Source organism: Artibeus jamaicensis, unplaced genomic scaffold (assembly GCF_021234435.1).
Source record: "Artibeus jamaicensis isolate MK-2021 breed Jamaican fruit bat unplaced genomic scaffold, CSHL_Jam_final contig_240, whole genome shotgun sequence".
Classification (NCBI taxonomy): domain Eukaryota; kingdom Metazoa; phylum Chordata; class Mammalia; order Chiroptera; family Phyllostomidae; genus Artibeus; species Artibeus jamaicensis.
Genome location: NW_026521506.1, coordinates 24,808,470 through 24,821,351, shown reverse-complemented (window position 1 = coordinate 24,821,351; position 12,882 = coordinate 24,808,470). Strand labels below are relative to the sequence as shown.

Genomic DNA, 12,882 nt, shown 5'->3' with positions numbered 1-12,882 from the left:
TGTATAATCCTTCTGGCACCATGGAATTTTGCCTTCAAACCACAGACACACACTGTCTCAATAGGTACAAGTACAATACTAAATAGCCACTAATGAGAACATAAAAGCTTGTTAAGAAGAAAACGTTTTACTTACCAAAACACCACTGACAAGAGAGACTTCGAACATAATGGGAAGAAGATTAAATACTAAAGCACTCAGAACAAAACTGATTCCCCTTGTCCCTCTGTCAATAGCCTTTGATAAAGCTCCTGTCTGTCTGCTCAGGTGGAAAGCCAGGTCCAGGTTGTGAAGATGAAGAAAGACATTTTTGGCTATTCTTCGTATGGAATTTTGGGCTACCTTGCCAAATACTGCATTTCGAACTTCATTAAAAAAGGCAGCTCCAGCTCTTGATATACCATCTAATAATACATTCAGGAGAAAAATAGGGTAGAAAAACATTAGAATCATAGGAGTGTGAAAATGGTAAAGGCTCAGAAAGTGTTTGTACAATGAATTAATATATCACTGAATATTTTAACATATATTTTATTGATTATGCTGTTATAGTTGTCCCAATTTTTCCCCTTTGCTCCCCTCCACCCAATACTCCCATGCTTCCAGTAACCCCCCCCCCCCGCCCACTTAGTTCATGTCCACGGGTCATACATACAAGTTCTTTGGCTTCTCCATGTCCTATACTATTCTTAACCTCCCCGTCTATTTTGTACCTACCATTTATACTTCTTATTCTCTGTACCTTTTCCGCCTCTCTCCTCTCTGCTCCTCCCCACTGGAAACTCTCTATGTGATCTCCATTTCTGTGATTCTGTTCCTGTTCTATTTATTTGCTTGGTTTTTGTTTTTGTTTCTTGAGTTTGTTATCATTTTACTGTGCATAGTTTTTATCTTTTTCTTAGGTAAGTCCCTTTAACATTTCATATAATAAGGGCTTGGTGATGAGGAACTCCTTGAACGTGACCTTATCTGAGAAGCACTTTATCTGTCCTTCCATTCTAAATGATAGCTTTGCTGGAGAGAATAATCTTGGATGTAGGTCCTTGCTTTTCATGACTTTGGATACTTCCTTCCAGTCTCTTCTTGCCTGCAAGGTTTCAGCTGATAGTCTAATGGGAACTCCTTTGTAAGGTAACTCTCTCCTTTTCTCTTGCTGCTTTTAAGATTCTCTGCTTATCTTTCATCTTGGCTAATGTAATTATGATGTGCCTCGGTGTGGGCTTCCTTAGATCCAACTTCTTTGGGACTCTTTGAGCTTCCTGGACTTCCTGGGAGTCTATTTCCTTTACACTAAAAGAAACCTAAAAAGCATCTAGCTTAGACAGTACCAATCTTTTTTTTTTTTTCAAGATCCTGATTTCAATTCTTTTTTTATTGTTGTTGAAGTATAGTTGTCCCCATTATTCCCACCCCTCTGCCCCCCACCCTACCCACCCCCACCTCCCACCCTCAATCCTACCCACCTTTGGCTTTGTCCATGTGTTCTTCACACATGTTCCTTGACAACCCTTCCCCTTCTTTCCCACGTTATCTCCCTCCTCCTTCCCTTCTGGTTGCTGTCAGTTTGTTTTTTATTTCAGTCTCTGGTTCTATTTTGCTCGCTTGTTTGTTTTGTTCATTGGGTTCCACTTATAGGTGAGACCATATGGTACTTGTCTTTCACTGTCTGGCTTATTTCACTTAGTATTACCAATCTTTCCACCACCATGGATCCCTTTCAATGTTATTCCCCTCATAGGTTCTAGGTGTTAAAAAGATTTTTTTCCAAGTATATACTTTCAATACATAACAGCCCATATGGCCTTACTGTGGGTAAATGTACAGTATGTGTTGTGTTTTTTTAAATCTAATTCAATTCTCCTAAATAACAAATGATAAAACTGAAATCCTAAAAAATCAAGTGCATTGACTGAAGCATGGCCCCATTCTAATCTCCTGAGTCTCATAAAGTGTCATTTCTAATATATCATATGCAAAATGTTCTCTTTTCTGCAAATTGTGGATTTGTGTTGCAGTTATTGGATATAATTCAATAAAGCATTAAATGCACATATATCATTATTTACCTATGTCCCATTTAACAGCTAATAACAATAGCAGCAAGAAAATAACTAGCCTTACTGAAAAGTTATCCTATAGAAGCCTAACTATTAGAAGTGGTTATTATATATTTAATGTCTTCGTTTCATTTCAGTGTTTTCTAGAACTTGGAGAATGAGACTCTTATTAACAGAATTTTTGGAAAGTATATCATATAAAGAATTTTTAAAAACCACATATAAAAAAATCTCACACAAAATGATAAATATCCAAAATGCTAAGATGTATTTGTAGTGAAAAGGTCATCTGCTCAAATATGATGAAACCCTCTTGAAGAAAGTCAACACCTGTAGACAGATTAAAGAATCACACATACAGCCAATCAGAACTGCCGTTGCCATGGTTGCAACTGTATTTGGTGCATCACTCAGGTTCAGCATATTTCCCGACATCTGGTTGAGGCTGTCTACAGCATATTTAAACATGAAGGGAACCACAATATTCATGCCCTAAAAACATAAAAGCAGCAATTACCCATCATATGCAAAATATTTATTTATTAAAGTATAAACATTTACCTTACATTAATATTTATGGGACTGTTTGCTATTAACCATTTACTAGTATTGGAATGATTTTCCCACTTTATAAAGATAAAATCTTTGGCATTGGGAGAGCTATCATTTCAGAATTCCTACCTTACAATGACCGCCATGTTAACATTCATTTACAAACTATGTGCATTATTAGTTAAATGCTCCTGCATCCATGAAATCACTCCTGATCATCCCACTCAAAAAAGCTCTCTCCATTATCCTACAGAGCTCATGGTATGGTGAACTGCCTTACAGTTATTTGTGTATATATTTTTCTTTCCTACTACATCCTTGGTAGTCTGTATCATAGCCCTCTTTTGGTCCTACCCATGATTAATATAATGCTTTATATAGAACAGGTATTCAATAAATGTATATAAAATTATTCATTCCCCAAAATAATGGTAAAATTTAAATTATATAGCAAAAAGTCTCAAAAGCAAATAAATTACAATTACCTTTAGCTGATTCACCACTGGAAAAACAAATAACACTGCTAGATGTATTTGCTCAACAAAAAGACTCTTTTGTTCCAATGCTATACAAAATAAAACCCATTGAATACCAAACTAATTTTCAAAATCTAACCTATTTCTCCACAATACCCCCAATATATGAAAATTAGGAAATAGTGCTTTCTTATATTAAAGGCAAATATTCAATCACTCACATTTGTATGCAAAGTTACAGAATCAAAAACATCAGCCATCATTTATAAACAGCAAACTAGTTAGACTGCCAAAGTTCTCTTTGAAGAGATTAAATTTATGTACATTAATAACATGTGAAAACAATTGTATAAGGGCTAACAAAAACACTGATATTCCAGCTCTTTTCAATGTTCCATTATTACATCTTTCATCTGTGTTAAACATAAAGAATTTATTGTCAACAGGCCTAAATTTACCTACAACTGAGAGGAGCTATCAAGATTTCAAAGTATGGTATACAAGTATCTTAGCAACCAAACAATATCATTAAAATACACAGCAGATATTGAGATATTTTTAAGAATGTAACACTATAAGATAAACTGCTTACAGCTTTTAAGATTTCTAATTTCCAGAATACAATCTAATAGAATAGAAGGTTTCAAGTAGTATTAATTCTCAATTGTGATTCTCACATAACCATTTAACCTCAGGCTGTTGCTTTTACTTATGGTCTCCCACCTGATTTACCTTCCAGACCTTTCCATTCTTCAAAACCCACTTTGAATCCTATTCCCATCACAATGGCTTCTCTGAAAACCACAGCCCAGTCAGTACTTACTGTCTTCTCAATTTCAGTATAACTTTTTATGGCAAAATATTTTGTGAACAAGAGCTATATAACTTGGACCCTGGCTGGTGTGGCTGAGTGGATTGAGCACCAGCCTGCGAACCAAAGGGTTGCTGGTTCGACTCCCAGTCAGGGCAGATGCCTGTGTCGTGAGCCAGGTCCCCAGTGGGGAGCATGCGAGAGGCAACCACACATTGATGCTTCTCTCCTTCTCTTTCTCCCTGCCTTTCCCTCTCTCTAAAAATAAGTAAATAAAATATTTTAAAAAATAATAAAATTGGCCTCTGCCTTGAATCCCAAGCAGACTTGCTTCTTACCATGGATGCTTTGGGGGAATATTAGTACAGCCTACTCTAAAGAGTATCAGTTGTATGTATAAAATCTACTGCCCCGCCCTGGCTGGTGTAGCTCAGTGGATTGAGCATGGGCCTGTGAAGCAAAGGGTTGCCGGTTCGATTCCCAGTCAGGGCACATGCCTGGGTTGCGGGCCAGGTCCCCAGTGGGGGACATGTGAGAGGCAACCACACATTGATGTTTCTCTCCCTCTCTTTCTCCCTCCCTTTCCCTCTGTCTAAAGATAAATAAAATATCTAAAAACATTTTAAAAAGAACTACGTGACTTGGGTATGGTGCTAGGCATCCTTCGCAAATGGTTGAATGAGAGTTAAATGAAATAGCAATTTCATGAAATAGGTATTGTCCCCATAACTGAGAAAACTCAGGTCTGGTGAGCAGCGGCGCTGGGATTAAAATCCAAGTCTGACATGAAATTCACAATTTTTCCTAGTATACTATAGTCATATCAACAGCAGATAAGGGAGAGACCATAATATTTTACTCTTTTTGTACCCTAAAATATATGCTCAAAATGTGTTGTGTAAACCAGCTCCAGTCATAAAGTATTGTACAAGCAATTTAAATAAATTTGAGCAGACTCCAGTTTTTTCACATAAAAAACTTTTAGAAGAAAACACAGAAGATCTTAATGAACTTGAGTTAGCCAAACACTTATCAGACATAACAATCAAAGCATGATGCATAAAGGAAAAAATGATAAGTCAGAACTATCAACATTGAAAACTTTTCTTCTATGTAAGATACTATGCAGGGGATTTTTTTTTTAAGCTACAGACTAGGAGAAAATATTCACAACAAATATCATCCACTTTATGAACTTTTGCATTTTCCCACCTCGCCTTTACGAAAGACCTACATTAGTACTTGTTTTCGCCAAATGAAAAAAAATCTGAAAAGGATTTTCACTTTTATGGAAAAAAAAAACCCTGTTACAGTACTAATGTGGATCTTCTGTAAAACCAAAGTGCATAGAGAACTTTCAGAAAGCATACAATACTCTTCACTTGACACCATTATGGTGTATGAAAGGTTTTATAGGAATGCTCTACTTTCAGATAACAGGTGAACCTGTGTATAAATAACTCACTGAACTCAACAGAAAAAACAACAGCCCAATGAAAACATGGAAAAAACACTTGAATAAACACTTCACAGTGGATATATAGATGGCAACTAAGCACATGCAAAGATATTCAACATCATTAACATTAGAGAAATGTATATTGAAACCATAAGGTATCATTATATGCCTGATGATATGAAGTGTTGGCAAAGAAATGAAACAACTGGAATTCTCATACATTGCTGTTGGGAAGGTAAAAAAAGTGACTTTGGAAAAACATTCTGGCAGTCTCTTATAGTTAAAAATACATGTACCATGACCCAACAATTTCACTCGTATTTATTTATTTATTTTTATTTATTTTCCTGATTGTCCTCTCATGTCTTTGAGAGCCAGCCATATACTCAAGACGACCCTCCTAAACTGAGAGGGAGATTGCTGTGTCCTGCCAGACTCCCTTGTTACAACTGAGCACAGGGGAGCAGAGAAAGCAGAGGCCAGGACAAGTCACTCCTAGTTATTTATACCAGAGAAATGAAAACTCGGGTTCACATAAAAACCTATGCCTGAGTATTTATGGCACCTCCAAAGAATAGAAAGAAACCAAATGTCCACCAGTGGCTGACTGGATAAACAAATTCTAGTACACTTATACCACAGAATACTACTCAGCAATAAAAAAAGAACTACCAATATACTCAATGGCTGGGATGAATAATAAAGACATTATGTTCAGTGTGAGAAGCTAGCTCAAAAGGTTATATACTGTATAAATCTATTTATATATAGGGTGTTCTCAAAATGAAAAAAACTATAGCGATAGAGGTCAAATCAGTAGTATTCAGCAGTTAGAGGTCTAGACAGGGCATATCTACATGTGTTACACAAAGGAAATTTTGGGGGTGAAGGCACATTTCTGTATCCTGACTGTGGCAATGATTACACACACACACACGCACACACACACAAACGTGTTAAAAATCACAGAACTACATAGCAAAAAAGTATCATTTACAGCGTGTAGATTAAAAATAAACTTTTTAATATAAAGTCATTGTCTCAGGTCACACCAAACTGGGTTCCCTAGAGGCTGGAGAGGGCTAAAAGTGAGACTACATGATAGTATATTTCAATCATAATTAACTCAAAATGAACTTCAATCTCCTGTTGCTTTCTAAAAGTCGAGAAACTGGTTATTTTCACTATATTATAATCATGTGACAAAAGGTATGTTTCATCTGTAACTGCAATGTACCCATTAATTTACCTACACCAGAAATAAGGGGATTTATTATCACAAAACATTTTTCTTTCCTAGATCAAAAGGTTAAATCACACATTTAACCTGCAAAATTCTTGGATTCTCAGAGACTGGTATACCATTTAAAAACTACATTCATTTCAACACAAAAGTGGAACACTAATCAAAGAAAGGAGTTAAGGAAAAAGTAAAATCACCATAAAATACAGCCAAAGGTATGCTGTATCAACATGATGCAAAAGACTAATAGTCAATATGGTCAATTTACTCAAGGTCTCAAATTTCAGATTTTAAAATGACTGTTCTCTTCCTGGTCATGAAAGTATTATCTATGCTATCTGAGGGATCGAATTCTTCCAGATCTTCTAATACCTAAATCCACCAATAATTAATCTCTCTTACAGTAGCCTCTAATGATTAAGGGATCTGTAACTACTGCTGCCAAATAGGTCCTAATATATGTAAACAGGAAAAAAAATTTAGTTTCACTAACTATCTGTATAGTCCCAAAAGAATCGGAAGGAGAGGGGAAAAAATAAAGAACAAAAGCACTAAAGGGAAATTTTACTAGCCATGCAAACCAAGGAGAAAAGAAAATGGGACAAAGTACTCAGACAATATTTAAAACCATCTCTCTCTTCCAGAAAAACAGAGATAGCGGGAACATTTCCTAACTCATTCCGTGAGGTCAGCATTACACTAATACCAAAACCAGACAAAGACTTCACAAGACAGGAAACTACAGACCAGTATCTCTTAAGAAATAGGTTTTTAAATTCTCACCAAAATATTAAAAATAAGATCCAATAATGTATAAAAACAATTATACAACATGACCAAGTAGATTTTATTTTAGATATACACGGTCGGTTCAGCATTTGAAAATCCATTAGTCATGCACTACATAACAACATTTAGGTCAACAACGGACAGCATACATGACGATGGTCCTGTAAGACTAACTGAGCTGAAAAATTACTACTGACTAGTGATGTCATAGCCATCATAACATCATAGAGCAAAAGTTGCAAAAATCAACAAGGCTGTGGCTGAGATGGCACACAACTTTAAGCCTGTCTGTGAATGAGGATGACACTGAGGAGTTCCTAGAGGTGGTTTCTGAGGAATTCACTAATAAAGAGTTGTTGTAACTGGAAAAGAAAAACACAGGGGAAGCAAGAGAGAAAGGAAACTTCAGGAGAAGAGAATGCCCAAGAAAATTTATAGTGAAGGGTTTAGCAGAAGCTTTTGAAAACTTCAACAAGCTCCTTAAAGTTTGAAAACATGGACGTCAAATTTGAAAAGTACTCATTAAAAGAGAGGCGTGTTGAGGTGCATTACCTGCTTACAAGCAAATTTATGACAAAAAAAAAAAAAAAGGAAACCACCATGGACATATTTCTGAAAAGAGTGACACCTCCTCAAAAAGAGCCTCAGGGAGATCCTTCAAGAGGTATTTCAAGACAATGAGTCTCACCCTGGCTGGTGTAGCTCAGTGGATTGAGCGCTGGCCTGTAAGCCAGAGGGTCATGGGTTCGGTTCCTGGGTGCATGTCCACATTGTTCGTTGGATCCCTGGTTAGGGGTGCACAAGGAACAACCAACATTGATGTTTTTTTTCCCTCCCTCCCCTTCTCTCTAAAAATAAATAAATAAAATCTTTAAAAAATTTTTTTAAAGAAAACAAGGAATTGCTACCATAGAGATAACAGTTGCATGTGTTGTTACTGTCCTTGAAGCCCTTAAGTGAGATGAGATGTGGAAGGAGAAGACAATGATATTGATGATTGTGATCCCATGTCAGTCTAGGATAATGTGTGTTAATGTCTACGTTTTCAACAAAAAAGTTGTGTGTGAGTGTGTGTATGAAACTTACAGTATAAGGATATAAAGAAAATACTTTTGTATACTATACAATGTGTCTGCTTTTTAAAATAAATTTATTGGGGCAAATAATATTGTAAAATTTTCAAGTGTTTAATAATACAACAACTGAAAACTCTATTGTATGCTCACCATCTGAAGCCTTGTCTCCTTTCACCATGTATTTAACCCCTCTTACATTTTTGTCCCCCCTCCCTCTCCTCTTTCCATCTGGTAACCAATGTTCTGTTGTCTGTATCTGTTGGGAACCACTCTGTGTGGTTTCAGAGACTGTAGTATCGCGAGAACAGGCTCTAAAAGGGGCTAGTAGGTCTCTCTGGAAAACCAGGTAATGCAGGTGACAGACATGACCCGACTCTAACACCTACGGTTCCCATGGGAATCAGTCCTGATAAATACGCTGTATCTTCTGAAGCTTCCTCTGCTTTGTTTTGTATAGCTCTAATGATACAAACCGATGTGTAAGTTCAAGGCATAAGGAGTAAACTCCTTATCTCATGAAACTCATCTTAAAAACCCTCTGGCATCAGCATGACTAAACAGACCCTGACCTATGACAAATCTCTGTGTTCCTTCGATTGTTATCTACAGATAATACCCATTTTTGTATGACTATAGCCTCTTGACATTGTTTGATGAGCTATGCATGTATGCTGTATACAATTACACACATCACTCCCAATAAAGGCCATTTGGGAGAAGGGCTCGGGGTATCCCCCGCTAGAGGGAATCACCTCCCCCTTTCCCACCGAAACAACAATATTTTGTCTGGAGGACTTATTTCTCATTTGCGGAACCCCGGAGGAGCTGTGTGGGAAGGAGTTCTTTCACATGTACCTCTGAGTTTGTTTTTTGTTGTTTTTTTTGTTTTATATCTTACATGTGAGTGAAATCATATGGCTCTTGTACTTTTCCATCAGACTTATTTCACTTAGCATAACACTGTCAAGATACATCCACATTGTGGCAAATGGCAATATTTCATCTTCTCTGATGGCTGAGCAGTCTTCCACTGTGTGTGTGTATATATATGTATGTATCACATCTGCTTAATCATGACATTTAGGTTGTTTCCATGTCTTGGCTATTGTGAGGAATGCAACAATAAACACATAGGTGAAATGTCTTTTTATTGAATTTATTGGAGTGACATTGGTTCATAAAACCATGCAAGTTTCAAGTGTACAAATGAATAAAACATCATCTGCACATGGCATTGTACTTCCATCAGCACAAAGTCTCTTTCCATCCCCATCCCCCTCCCCTTTGCCCCCCCAACCTGCCACCGCCCCCCTTCCCTCTGGCATCACCAAACTATTGTCTGCATCTATGTTGTGTATGTATGTTTTTTGATGAATCCCTTCACCTTTCATCCAGTCCTGCAATCCCCTTCCCTCTGATATCTTTATGAAAAGTGTTTTCAAATTCTTGGGGTTGATACCCAGAAGAGGGATTGTTGGGTCAAATGGAAGCTCTATCCTGAATTTTCTGAGAAACCTCTGTAACTGTTTTCCATAGTGGCTGAACCAATTCACAGTCCTACTGTCAGTATGCAGGGTATCTTTTCTCCACACCCTTTCCAACACTTGTTATTTCTAACAGGGGTGAGGTGATATAGCTCATTGTGGTTTTGATTTGTAGTTCCCTTAGGCTGAGCATCTTTTCATATATCTGTTTAGCAATCTAAGTCTTTGTTGGAAAAGTGCCTATTTAGGTCCTCTGCAGATTTTTTTAATCAGATTTTTTGTTGTTGAATTGTATGAATTCTTTACATATTTTGGATATTAGCTACTTATCAGGGGTATCATTTGCAAATATCTTCTCCCATCTGGTTGGTGGCCTTTTTGTTTTGTGGATGGTTTCTTTTGCTATACAGAAGCATTTTAGTTTGATGTACTCCCATTCATTTATTTCTGCTTTTACTTCCCTTTCCATTGGATTCAACTTCATAAAAACTCATTGAGCAAGATTCATAAGTTTAGTGCCTATCTTTGCTTCTAAGGATCTTATTGTTTGATGTCTGATATTTAAATATTTATTTTGAGTTATATTTTGTATATGGTGTCAGATAAGTCTAGTTTCATTCTTTCTCATGTGACTTTCCAGTTTTTCCAACACCATTTATTGAACATGTTCCTTTCTCCCTTGTATGTTTTTAGCTCCTTAGATGAAAATGAGCTGCCCATATATGTGTGGGTTTATTTCTGAGCTGTCAATTCTGTTCATGTGTCTGTTTTTCTGCCAATAATATACTGTGTTTTTTTTTTCCAATTCTCACCTGAGGATATGTGTACTGACTGTAAAGAGAGGAAGAGAGAAGAAGGGAGGGAGGGAGGGAGGGAAGGAGAAGGGAGATTGCGAGTGAGAGAGAGAGAATGAGAGAGAAACCTTGATATGAGAAACACTGAACATTTGCCTCCCGTACACACCCCAACTGGGGATCAAATCCACAACCAAGGCATGTGCCCTGAGCAAGGATCAAACCCTCAACCTTTTTGTACATGGGACAGTGTTCCAACCAACTGAGCCACCTGATCAGGGCACCATATTGTTTTGATTATGTAACTCTGTAGTATTCTCTGAAGAGCAGCTTTTTTTTTTCCTCAGGAGTACTTTGGCTATTTAGGATCTTTTGTGGTTCCACACAAATTTGTGGACTTTTTTTGTCCTATTCCTGGGGAAAATGCCATTGGGATTTTCATGGCAATTGCATTAAATCTGTGTATTGCTTTAGGTAATATGGCCACTTCCACAATATTAATTTTTGCAATACATGAACACGGAATCTCTTTCCATTTCTTTGTGTCTTCAATTACAACAATGTCTTATACTTTCCATTATACAGACCCCTCACTTCTATTGTTAAGTTTTATTCCTTTTTGTTGCAACTGTAAATTGGATTTCTCTAATAATTTCTTGTGAATATATAAAAACACGATGAATTTTTATACATTGGTTTTGTATCCTATAACTTTACTGTACTTCTTTATTGTTTCTATTAGTCTTCTGGTGGTGTCTTTAGGATTTTCTATTTACCATGTCATCTGCAAATAATGACACTTTCACTTACTCATTCCCAATTTGAATACCTTTTATTTCCTTTTCTTGCATGACTGTTCTGACTGGAACTTCTAATACTGTGTTGAATAAGTGGTGAGAGTGAGCATACGTGTCTTCCTCCTGATCTTAGAGAAAATGCTTTCAGTTTATCACCATGGAATATGACACAGGCTGAGAATTTATCATATGTTGAGTTACTTTCCTTCTGTACCCATTTTATTGAGTCTTTTAATAATAAATGTATATTGTTTCTTCTCAATATGTTTCTATATCTATTGATATAATCATATGATTTTCATCTCTTATTTTGTTAATGTGGTCTATCACACTGATTGATTTGTGAATGTTGAACTAACGCGCTCCTGGAATAAACCCCACTCGATAGTGAAGGACAATCCTTTTTAATGTATTGCTGTATTTGATTTGCCACTATTTTGTTTAGGGTTTTTGCATCTGTATTCATCAGAGATATATTACAGGCAGTCTTCTTTTCTTGTGTTGTCCCTGCCTGGTTTTGGTATCAGCGTAATGTGGGCGTCATAGAATGAATTAGGAAGAATTTCCTACTGTTTAATTTTTCTTGAAGGAGTTTGAGAAGTACTGGTACTAAATCTTCTTTGAATGGTTGTTAGAATCGACTAGTAAAGCCATCTGGTCATGGACTTTTGTTTTCTGAAGGAGTTATTCATTACTGTTTCAATTTGCTGACTAGTGATTAGACCATTTAGGCTTTCCAGTTCTATATAGTTCAGTCTAGGAAGGTTATATATGTCTAAGGTTTTGTATATTTCTCCTAGCTTTTCAAATTTGGTGGTGTATAGCTTTTCATATTATTGGTTTTTTTTATGTTTTAATATTCTTACATTTTCTTTTTCTTTTTTTTATAAACAGTAGTTACTATTTACTTTTTTAATTTTTAAAAAATTTTTTTATTGATTATGCTGTTACAGTTGTTCTACTCCCCCTTCATTCCCCTCCACCCCACCCCCCCATCCCCACCATTACCCCCCCTTTAGTTTATGACCATGAGTCTCAAGTCCTTTAGATTCTATATTTCCCATGCTATTCTTGCCAACCCCCCCATCTATTTTCTATCTACTGTCTATGCTACTTATTTTCTGTACCATCTCCCCCCTTCTCCTCCTCCCACTCCCCTGTTGCTAACCCTCCTTGAGATCTTCATTTCTATGTTTCCACTCCTAAAAGCTGTCCTTTTAGTTTGCTTTCGTTTTAGGTGTGGTTGTTAATAACTGTGAGTTTGTTGTCCTTTCACTGTTCATGTTTCTTTAACTTCTTTTTCTTAGATAAGTCCCTTTAACATTTCATATAATAAGGGCTTGG

The 12,882-nt window shown here is 36.6% G+C and overlaps 1 protein-coding gene and 1 non-coding gene across 2 annotated transcripts in view; both read right to left on the bottom strand.

Moving 5' to 3' along the window:
• Positions 1-12,882, bottom strand: part of ABCB7 (ATP binding cassette subfamily B member 7) — a 101,089-nt gene that overhangs the window by 35,264 nt on the left and 52,943 nt on the right. Inside the window, exons 4-5 of the mRNA XM_037139565.2 lie at positions 2,417-2,549; positions 136-404 (exon numbers count right to left, since the gene is read on the bottom strand). Coding sequence (XP_036995460.2) covers positions 136-404; positions 2,417-2,549 — 402 coding nt within the window. The remainder of the gene's footprint in view (positions 1-135; positions 405-2,416; positions 2,550-12,882) is intronic.
• On the bottom strand, positions 5,706-5,843 carry LOC119044975 (small Cajal body-specific RNA 11). Its single transcript, XR_005081711.1, has one exon. It is a non-coding gene; the product is annotated as a small Cajal body-specific RNA 11 (non-coding RNA).